The sequence below is a fragment of the Camelina sativa genome, chromosome 11, assembly GCF_000633955.1.
Source record: "Camelina sativa cultivar DH55 chromosome 11, Cs, whole genome shotgun sequence".
In the NCBI taxonomy this organism is placed as follows: Eukaryota; Viridiplantae; Streptophyta; class Magnoliopsida; order Brassicales; family Brassicaceae; genus Camelina; species Camelina sativa.
Window position 1 is genome coordinate 6,090,203 of NC_025695.1, and position 11,077 is coordinate 6,101,279.

Sequence of the window (11,077 nt, forward strand, 5' to 3'; positions counted from 1 at the left end):
CCCCCCCCCCCCCCCCCCCAAAACACAAAGGAAGGTTGAAGTAAGCGTCTTGAATTGTTATTGATATCACTCACTCATCACTCCTTGAAATACCGGCCACCCTACTGGCTTGTGGGTCGCTTGAAGGAGGGTTTTGGAGACGCTTTCAAACATCATTTTCTGATAATCCAAGTTGTCAAAGACACATTATCGCCCAATCTAGCAGGCTCGGGTTCTATGAGCCGTACTGCAATCTAAGTATATACACTTGCCAATATATTAGATGCGGGATACTTTAGGACCACTGAGCCATACAATATGCCATACTCATATATATAATTACACTAGGTTCATTAAGCCATAACTCACATCTAAATCTCAAATTATAAAATATTGATGGGTAGCATTTATTCTCCATATCCATGACATATTTTAAATATATTGAATTAAATTTCTCTCATTGAAGTATCATGACACTTACTATTTGACTAAAAAACTTTACTTTATATATAGAGAAGGGTATTAATCATTCTAATTATTCAAATCAAACATTCGTAATCCAGTATCCACCACTTAAGTCACTGACTCACTGTAAATGCTTTATAAAATTGACAATATCTTATTTTCATAGAACCTTGGATATTAATTTTCATTGAGTAGACAGACTATAAGTCTATTCGATTAATATTTCACCCATTTTTATAAAGTCCCCAATCTCGAGTCGATCTTACTCGAATATCCCATAATGTATTGAAGTTAGATAAGAATTGGGATCCGTGAAGGGATTCTGAAAGACGTGGGTGAAATCAGAAATCTCAACAACTTTTCAGAATTGAGTCTTTAATTCGTTTAAGAAAGTATTTTAAATCGTACTTCTACAATTGTAAATATTAAAGTACAAAATGAATGATTCGAGTATTTTGAGATACTACTACATAAACAATCACCTGCCGACAAGACCCGTCAACACTAAAGTGACCCACTGATACTATCACACACACCTAGATAAAGAATTAGTTGGTTAAACAAAACAAAAAATAAAATATAAAATCACGAGAGATTCTATATGATATAAAGAAAAATAAATAAAGAGAATTCTCCCGTTCTATAAAGAACGTGAACGTTGTTGAGCTGATCGACCACTATCACTACTCTTTCTCTCTCAATGGCTAAGACCAAACCTGACCTGTCCGGTTTCTCCGGTTACACCTTGCGCAAGTTATCTCTGCTCGTTGCTTTTCTCATTGTCCTCGTCGTAGCCGTCTCTGCCCATGGTGTCGACTCACCATCTTCCTACGCTAGGAGAGTACCCCAACCTTCCAAGAAGCTCAACAAACCGGTGGTTCTGTTAATTTCCTGCGATGGTTTCCGGTTCGGTTACCAATTCAAGACGGAGACACCAAACATCGACCTCCTCATATCAAGAGGAACCGAAGCTAAGACCGGTTTGATTCCGGTTTTCCCATCCATGACGTTCCCGAACCATTACTCAATCGCCACCGGACTCTACCCAGCTTCCCACGGTATAATCATGAACAAATTTACAGATCCGGTAAGCGGGGAACTATTCAACAGGAACCTAAACCCTAAATGGTGGTTAGGTGAGCCGTTGTGGGTTACCGCGGTGAACCAAGGGCTCAAGGCTGCGACTTACTTTTGGCCAGGCGCTGATGTCCACAAAGGCTCTTGGAACTGCCCTAAAGGATTTTGTAAAGCTCCTTACAACGTTTCGGTTCCTCTTGAAGAAAGAGTCGATACGATCTTGAACTATTTCGATCTTCCCGAGAGCGAAATCCCAGATTTCATGGCGTTGTATTTCGATGAACCGGACATACAGGGCCATGAATACGGCCCCGATGATCCTCGCGTTACCGAAGCGGTCTCAAAGGTCGATAAGATGCTCGGTAGGATCATCAAGGGATTGAAGAAGAGGAACACTTTTAATGATGTTCATGTGATATTGCTTGGTGATCACGGAATGGCTACTAACTGTGACAAGAAAGTGATTTACATTGATGATTTAGCGGATTGGATCAAGATACCTGCGGACTGGATCCAAGATTATAGCCCGGTGCTAGTAATGAACCCGCGCTGGGGCAAAGATGTCAAGAATCCAGGCAAGAAGAACGCGGAACTAGTAGCGAAGATGAACGAAGCTTTGAGCTCAGGGAAAGTAAACAACGGAGAGTTTTTGCAGGTTTACTTGAAGGAGAATTTACCGGAAAGGCTGCATTATTCCGATAGTTCCCGGATTCCGCCGATCATAGGAATGGTCGGAGAAGGTATGATGGTTAAACAGAACAGAACATCCGTTCAAGAATGTTCCGGAACTCATGGATACGACAACATGTTCTTTTCCATGAGATCTATCTTTATTGGATACGGTCCAAGGTTTAGGAGAGGAAAGAAAGTGCCTTCGTTTGAGAATGTTCAGGTCTACAATGCTGTTGCAGAGATTCTTGGACTCCGACCAGCTCTGAACAATGGTTCTTCTTTGTTTACTCGTAGCCTTCTATTGCCCTTAGCGCAAGTAGAATGAAACTAACCCCAAGTCTTTGACTGTCTTTGAAGTTTGTTTCAGCAGAAACTGCTAGCTGTGGTTTCTAGTTTCCGATGTATCCTACTAGATCTCCGTTTTAATCAACATGTAGTCATGTACCAATAAATGAATAAGAGAGGAGCCTAAATGAAGCAACAGGATTCAAATACCATAATAAATTTATGAGAACAAGAACACCTATTTGTTATAGAAGATATATTGTATTGTCATCAAATAAAGTTGCAAAATATTTGCATAGAAATAAGAACAGAACTTCATTGATGAAGATACATACTAACATAAATAATTAATATATTATTCCTTTTCAGAAAACCATGTGACTACTGCGTAGAGCTTATGTCAAGATTCGATTTTCTTGGTTAAGTTTTAAAACATCGAGTGGCTGCGCCAAAAACGTAATACTGACATGTGCATGTCACGGTATTAACCTCGAATCTATCAAGAACGTGCTACACAACAAACAAGGTTGCTACGGGAAATGATTATATATTGTTACTAATACTAGTTTCCCACAATAGATAAGAGTAACAAACCAGAATATGCATTCACCTGAACCAAATCAACCTATCATGCTATCACTAAAGAAGTGAAATGAGTGAGAGTAAGCGAGGATGACTAAGAACCAAAGCCTGTTACTCTAACTCGGATTTCATCTATGAACAAACCGGTTCCATTTATATTAGGGAAAGGATCGGATCATTCTTGCTAAAAACCACCAATTCCCTCTTGTGAGCCAAATAACCCTTTGCAAGATTTTCGTATATCAGAGTCGTCATTGTACATTCCACCTGCAAATTGTTCCAAAAAAGCTAGTCATAGTTAAAATTTTCATTATGTTAACATCAACGAACGTGATGGTATGCTGAATAAAAAATTAGTGAAAGTAAATAAAACCAGGCTCTAGCCAAGTATATGCTTTAGCTATGACTTCAAGCTTCAGCAGCTGATGAGCTTTTCTTGGATCATTCAGTTTCGGAAACTGGTACGGTTTCGAGAGACAAAAAGAGTTATCAACTTGCTTAAATCAAAAGATGAAAAATGTAAGAATCATACACGTTCCAGATGTCTTTTGGTTTGGAGCAGTTTGATAATTCTTCACGACTCTCGGATATCAAGTTGTATTTTTTCTTTCTCTATCGAGAATAATGCCATTCTACCTGCAAATTTGCTAATAAAACAGCAAGTTATAGTTAGTATTTGGGGAGAAACATTCAGATACAATTAGGAACTTGAGAAACTGAAGATGTTTCACAGAGAGATACTTCCTATCACCCTTCTACATAGATTAACAGAGCCAAGCCGAGAGACAAACTCAGAAACACATGTTCAAATATTTAAACAAATATATGTATCTAATTTAGGATCCATTGGAGCTTATCTCTATCAGTCTGCATCTATGCCAAGAACCATAATCTCATAACTGAACATTTAGTGACACAAAGATAAATAAACTTAAGATCTGATGGACAAAACATACAATTCAAAAACAATTACATTTTCCTCAAGAACTCGATTTTCATAACAAACTAAATAGGATCTTCCAATGCCTAAGCGAATTCCAAGTTTTTAACCCTTGAAGGAAATCACTACAATCCAACGATATCATCCACCAAGGGAATAACAAAAGCAAACATAGTCTTGAGCAGAGAGGAGGAGCAAGTCAATTTACTTTGCAAACTAAAGAAGTGCACTTCAACTAAATTCTGGACACGGTAACATTTCTGAGATCAAAACACATGAGCCACATTGAGAAAACTTGTCAGATTGACTTTATCAGACTGCTGGCATTCTGGATCAACATTTAAGAAACAAACTGTGTTTTTTTTAAGACCAGTTGCAACAACATAGGTCAAGCATGTCTCATCAAAGTCCTCACTCAGTACGTTCCAGTAGATAATATTACCACACACACTCATACAAATATAGACAGAGATCAAACTTAATCAGACCAATTACAAGACCTAATTGAAAAAAAAAGATTTTCATTTGGTGAAGCAGGAGGATCCTATTGGATAATCTATCACATTTTAAATTGGCATAGGCAAACATATAACTTCCATAACATCGATCGTATACCATGCCGCAGATACATATACACCTATGAATATAGAGATTCAATGAAAAACCTAATTTCTACTGATACAAGCTTCTAGTAAACATCTAGGATTCATGGGTTGCAATCAAACAAGCAAATTTGGAATCTTTCGTGCAAATCAGCGTGTATAAGCGCACACTGATACACTGATAAAGAGAAAACTGACCTGGAAGACGTTGACAGAGTCGGCGATTGTTAATATGACACGGCGTCGCACAAGCGTGTAGGGAGCTTCCCCAAAGCTAAGATACGAAACGACGGCGTATAGAAGCTAAGTCTTGCTTTACTCACTCAGCAGTTGACTAATAAAGTTGAGGACTTACTGGGAAACGTGGCAGATTCAGATCCATCGAAAACGTAATGTGGAGAAGTCGCTACTAAACTACTCCCAAGTACTAAACTCACATCTCATTGTGTTTCTTTAAGACTTTAACTCAATCAAAAGATCTGAACTAAAAAGTTTTCAACTTTCTATAATTTGAGTAGAAGAAAGAAGCATCAGACCGATTGGTTAAGGAGAAGAGGAATCAATGATGTCAGGCGACACATTATCATCGAAAAAAAACAAATCCTCACCAGAAGAAGACCAAGACCAACCAAGCCAATCAATCGCACTTCTCAACAACAATCACACAACTCCATCCGATTCTGATTCTTCCACCACTAAGAGTATCTCAAGCTGCTTCATCTTTTCATCTCTCCTTCTCGTCACCTGCATCGCTCTATCCGCAGCTTCAGCTTTCGCATTCCTCTTCTTCTCTTCTCAAAAACCCGTCCTTTCCTTAAACCAAGTCTCAAAGTCTCCAGCTTTCGACAGATCCGTCGTTGCTCGTCCTCTCAAGAAACTCGACAAGCCTGTGGTTCTTTTGATTTCCTCTGATGGGTTTCGTTTCGGGTACCAATTCAAGACCAATCTGCCGAGCATCCACAGATTAATCGCCAACGGAACCGAAGCCGAGACTGGTCTCATCCCTGTTTATCCGACATTAACTTTCCCTAACCATTACTCCATCGTCACAGGTTTGTACCCAGCTTATCATGGAATCATCAACAACAGATTCGTTGATCCAGAAACAGGGGACGTCTTCACAATGTCTAGTCACGAACCAAAGTGGTGGTTAGGTGAGCCATTGTGGGAAACAGTAGTCAACCAAGGGCTTAAGGCTGCTACTTACTTCTGGCCTGGCTCTGAGGTACACAAAGGCTCTTGGAATTGTCCTGAAGGTTTCTGTCAAATCTACAATGGCTCTGTTCCTTTTGATGATAGGGTTGATACTATCTTGAGCTATTTCGATTTGCCTAGTAGCGAAATACCTAGTTTCATGACTCTTTACTTTGAAGATCCTGATCATGAAGGTCACCAAGTTGGCCCTGATGATCCTCTGATCACTGAAGCTGTAGTTAACATTGATCGGTTAATAGGAAGATTAATCGATGGGTTAGAAAAAAGAGGGATCTTTGAGGATGTGACAATGATTATGGTTGGTGATCATGGAATGGTTGGCACTTGTGATAAAAAAGTAGTTGTTCTGGATGATTTAGCTCCTTGGATCACAATCCCTAGTAGTTGGATTCACTACTACACACCGGTGCTAGCGATTCAACCACCTTCAGGGCACAATGCAGCGGATATAGTGGCTAAGATAAACGAAGGGTTGAGCTCTGGTAAAGTAGAGAATGGTAAGTACTTGAAGGTTTATCTCAAAGAGGATTTACCTAGCAGGCTGCATTACGCAAACAGTGACAGGATCCCGTCTATCATAGGACTAGTGGATGAGGGCTTCACGGTAAAGCAGAAGAAAAGTAAAGCCAAGGAATGTGGTGGAGCTCACGGGTATGACAATGCCTTCTTTTCCATGAGGACTATATTCATCGGGCATGGTCCTATGTTCGCAAAAGGAAGGAAAGTGACTTCTTTTGAGAATGTTGAGATATACAATGTGATCAGTTCGATTCTAGGACTCAAGGCTGCACCAAACAATGGATCTGATGAGTTTCCTTCACACGTTCTCTTGCCGTGCGCGTAAGCAAAGTAGGGTAAGTTCATTCTTCTGTCAATAAAAGGCAGTTTAAGCATTTGATCTGTTAGACTTTTTAAGCGTTTTGATATGTATGCTGTTTTTGTACGATTTCAACTAGAAGTTGTACTAGACTTATTGTAATAGTATGGATTATGTAATCGTTAAAACTTGTTTTTGACATTTGATGCCAAGATTGGATGCTTTTTTTCTTTCATCCTTAGAAACACAATTCTTTGAATTGGATACTCAATATTTTGTAGTTACAGGCTCAATTGTTTTCTTTCTGTTCCAATAATTGGTAAGAAGTTAAAGGTAGTAAACTAATATAATGTTGGAGTTATCAAACAACACAAACACATTTGGGAATCCAGTACTTATCAATGAAGTGTCCTATTTGCTATTTTCTTACAATGATTTATTGCATTAAATGTCATGTTTTTTTTGTTCCTCATCACTCACTTGCTTATGTTTTGTAAAAGAACAGATTCACTTATTCCTTAGACAGAACAAAAACCTTCCTAGAAAGCTTGTCAAACCTAAGTAGTCTATATATTCTACATTTGATTGATCAAAAATGTGAATCGAGTGAAACCCAAATCGCCTTTAAAACGAATTCCTAAACAAGTTGATATTTTTGAAAAATTTCTTTAGATTTTTGCGTGTTGTACATCAATTTTAAGTTGGGGCCCCAAATAACAAATAAAAACAGAAATGGCATTTAAGTCATAACTTTCTTGTGAGTGTGTAAAGACAGCTTGACCATAAAGCCACCATTACTGTTCCGTGTTAAAACACGATTCTAACGGAGAAACCAAAAACGCGTTTACACTTTTCAACGCTAACGTTGCGACAAAACGCCAAGTGGATGACGGCGTTCCAAAACGCTGAATTTGTTAAATTCGCGTCTATGTATATTTGGAGACATGATGATTGATTGATGAGAGAAATATATCACTGGAATCTGAACCAGACAGTTTTCTGATCTTCTTCTCCTAGAGAATCTCTCTCGGAGAAGACAAAACCAAGAACAATCTCAATTTCTTCTCTATCTCTGTAGATGGCTGGAGTTGTGCGGTTAACGACGACGTCGGTTCAGGCTCTTCGCGTATCCTCATCCTTCACATCCTTCGCCACCGCTCTTAATCCTCTGCTACCTTGCTTACCTCAAAATTCGAATCTGAATTCCGACAAGAGATTGCGTCTGCTCTCATCTTCTCCGTCGTGCTCGTCTTCTCATTGTCACCCATCTTCTGGTCTCGGAAGCCATATCCCCCTTAGACGACCCAAGAGCCATGTGGTTCTTGTCAAGGTAAAAAATGTCGTGGCTTTGAGCTGTTTCTGTCCGTAAATTCACATACCCTTTTGGAAATTGATTGAGCTTCAAACGTGAATTGGGACTTTTATGCTAAAGTTATGTCCTTTAGCTGTTTTCTGAATCTCATTGATTCCTGGTACTGTAATAATGTGCTATAGAATCTTATCCCATTTTAGATGATTAGAAAGTAGTCTAAAGTTTCAATTTTTTTCTTTAGAGACGGTGATGCCCATTGGTTAAAGTTTGTGATGTGTGTTTGTGGTTTTAGGTAGATGAAAATGTAGCAGAGACAGAGCCACCAAAATGGTGGGAGAGGAATGCTCCAAACATGGTAGACATTCATTCTACTGAAGAATTCTTGAGCGCTTTAAGCGGAGCAGGGGAAAGATTAGTCATTGTAGAGTTTTATGGAACTTGGTGTGCTTCTTGCAGAGCATTGTTCCCAAAGGTTAGTGTCATGTTTACTACCTACTGTGACTTGACTTATCTGTTCGATGTAGCTATACGAGTTCCATTTTCTCTTTCGTGATTCTGAAATGAAATTGAGATGTTTCTTGTGTCTCTTTTCAGCTTTGCAAGACAGCAGTGGAACATTCGGATATAGTGTTCCTGAAAGTAAACTTTGATGAGAATAAACCGATGTGCAAGAGTTTGAATGTGAGAGTGCTTCCTTATTTCCACTTTTACCGTGGAGCTGATGGCCAGCTTGAGTCCTTCTCATGTTCTCTTGCTAAGGTAAAGAAGAAGACTATTAGGTTTCACCTTTTCCATGTCTAGAGCTTGGCATGTCGATAGGATCTCTATCAAATATTAGAAAACCCTTTGCTTGATACTGATACCATTGGGAATTCAACCTTTTGATAGATCAAAACTTGTTGAATGCGATTTGAAGTCCGTCTCTGATAACTATTCTGACATCATCTTCTTTGAACATTTGTATGTTTTCAGTTTCAGAAGATAAAAGATGCCATCCGACTGCACAATACCGATCGTTGCAGCCTCGGTCCAGCCAAGATACCTGAAGGATTAACCTTAGCCAAACCAGCTGGATCAAGTTGAAGTGTCAGGCTTTTAGATTTACTAGTGCAACAATCTTTGGTTGCTCAAGCAAATACTAAGCTTAAAAATTCTGTATATCGTCATATTTTTTGGTGTAAAAGAATACTCCCTGAATCCGGTTACTATTCTTATGCTAATAGTCAATTGCAAATGTATTTTCACTACTGCTCTTGTCTTTATTGCTTGAAAGCAAATCTTATTGATGTAAATGCATACATGTGTGACGTTAAATAACTCTGATTTGCATAGTTTTGTTACACGAACCATGTGTTGTTATGATATAACACAATGACTACAAATTTACAAGAACTATATGCTAACTTAGTTTACATTGAGCTCTAAGACTTAAAGTGGATCTAAAGTAAAGTTAAGGACTGAAAACTAAAACTTGTACGAATATGAGGACTGTTTGGTAAACATTTCAACGTTTTAAAGTCTTGGCCTTTCCAATTTCGGATTCTTTCCTCAGGTTCCCACGCGCCACCGCGAAACAGCAAAATCCAAAATTCGGCGAAGATATGCAAGGAGGAGGAGGAGTGTGGAGCCAACTATGGAGGAAATACGCTGATTATAACTACAACAAGTTCGAGAGATTTGCTGTATGGGAAATGATCGAACCTTACCGCCGGCCAAAAACCTTCACGGCTTTGATTACTATCTATGTCGCCGCCTTTTACACCGGCGTCATCGGCGCTGCAGTTACAGAGCAGCTCTACAAGGTGAGCTAGATTTGTGGGTTCTTATCTGATTCTCGTGTTTGGCTAATGCTAGGGTTCAAAATGTGATAGAAACTGGATCAATTGCTTCATTGTTAATGATTTGATGATTGTCGTGAACAAGGAAAAACCTAGACTTGAATTTGTTCTTCATTAGGTCTTTCAACCAAACTATTATGTTGTCTTGATTAGTATCTTGTAATCTAATTCCATTGTTCTGTAGGTATTGAGAATTCTTGACAATGTGTTTCTTACACTGTTTTGTGGTTAGAATAAGTTTATGCTCTCTTGTTTGTTTTTCAAGTGTGAACTTTAATGTTACTCTACTCTCTCTCTGTAAACAGGAGAAGTTTTGGGAAGAGCACCCTGGGAAAACGGTGCCTCTGATGAAGCCAGTATTCTATCGAGGACCATGGAGAGTTTATCGCGGTGAGGCTATTGCTTCAGATGCTAGCAGCCAGTGAAGGTAACATCAGAGACTATGGTCAAAGGATATATCTCCGCTATGTCAATGTGCATGTATCCTACTTTGAGTTGTTTAAATGTTCTTAGGTCTATTGAAGAATAGACTCTGTTAAAGAATTGGTTTTTCCTACTTGTAATGAACAGTCTCATTATAGTATTAATGATTTGATAAGAGAAGTTTAAGGGTATTCATCCATTCCTTTGATATATCTCTCCTTTCCATTATTAGTACATTGTAATACGTATCTGCCTCTCTTCTGGTGTCCTGAAATAAAACATTCCCAAATAAGAGAGGTGACCTGACTACCTCAGATCAGAAACATCAAGCAAACAGTTTTATTTCTTCAAATTAGGTACCAGCAGTTTCTTTTCAATATAGTTTCCTGTGGTGATGTTCTCTGTTTCTTTCTTTTCTTTTTTTTTTGCTGTTTGTCGCTTGTGAAAGAATATGACAACCTATGGCACTATACCATCCCAAGCAAATACCTCGTCGAGCCTGAGCTTATTAGGACGAGCCAAAGAATTGATCTCGTTAGGCCTTAGCTCTCAAAGGCCATGGCTTGAACTTGTCCAGTGTAGTGCCTTTAGCCTTCCTGTGTCCTTTAGTGTAGCTACCGAACGAATCAAAACCAACATCATGATCTTTCGAACAAACTACATTATCATCTTCATTGTTTCTATCTTCATCAGCATGCTCTGGCAACCCGTCCACCTTTCTGTCTTCTTTATTTTGATAGTCGCATGGATATATGTCTACTCCCGGGATAATGAACCATGGGTGATATTTGGCAATGTGATCGATGATTCTAATTTGGTGCTGGTTTTGTTGGTCCTCACGATCGGTATATTTCTATTAACAGATGTATC

At 38.9% G+C, this 11,077-nt stretch overlaps 5 protein-coding genes across 5 annotated transcripts in view; all 5 read left to right on the forward strand.

The window, feature by feature from the left end:
• LOC104721899 (venom phosphodiesterase 2-like) lies at window positions 1,067–2,670 on the forward strand. Its single transcript, XM_010439975.2, has one exon. The coding sequence runs from the start codon at window positions 1,145–1,147 to the stop codon at window positions 2,516–2,518; it is 1,374 nt and encodes a 457-aa protein (XP_010438277.1). The 5' UTR covers window positions 1,067–1,144; the 3' UTR covers window positions 2,519–2,670.
• On the forward strand, window positions 4,970–6,869 carry LOC104721900 (ectonucleotide pyrophosphatase/phosphodiesterase family member 3-like). The gene has a single exon (XM_010439977.2). The coding sequence runs from the start codon at window positions 5,165–5,167 to the stop codon at window positions 6,659–6,661; it is 1,497 nt and encodes a 498-aa protein (XP_010438279.1). The 5' UTR covers window positions 4,970–5,164; the 3' UTR covers window positions 6,662–6,869.
• On the forward strand, window positions 7,562–9,242 carry LOC104721901 (thioredoxin-like 2-2, chloroplastic). Its single transcript, XM_010439978.2, has 4 exons — window positions 7,562–7,964; window positions 8,239–8,418; window positions 8,541–8,705; window positions 8,919–9,242. Exons 1-4 carry the CDS (start codon window positions 7,713–7,715, stop codon window positions 9,027–9,029), a joined length of 708 nt encoding a protein of 235 aa, XP_010438280.1. The 5' UTR covers window positions 7,562–7,712; the 3' UTR covers window positions 9,030–9,242.
• Window positions 9,480–10,415, forward strand: LOC104721902 (uncharacterized protein At4g29660-like). The gene is made up of 2 exons (XM_010439979.1): window positions 9,480–9,748; window positions 10,090–10,415. Exons 1-2 carry the CDS (start codon window positions 9,548–9,550, stop codon window positions 10,207–10,209), a joined length of 321 nt encoding a protein of 106 aa, XP_010438281.1. The 5' UTR covers window positions 9,480–9,547; the 3' UTR covers window positions 10,210–10,415.
• Window positions 10,659–11,077, forward strand: part of LOC104721903 (PRA1 family protein C-like) — a 7,178-nt gene continuing 6,759 nt past the window's right edge. Inside the window, exon 1 of the mRNA XM_010439980.2 lies at window positions 10,659–11,019. Within this exon, the coding sequence (XP_010438282.2) occupies window positions 10,659–11,019 (361 nt within the window). The remainder of the gene's footprint in view (window positions 11,020–11,077) is intronic.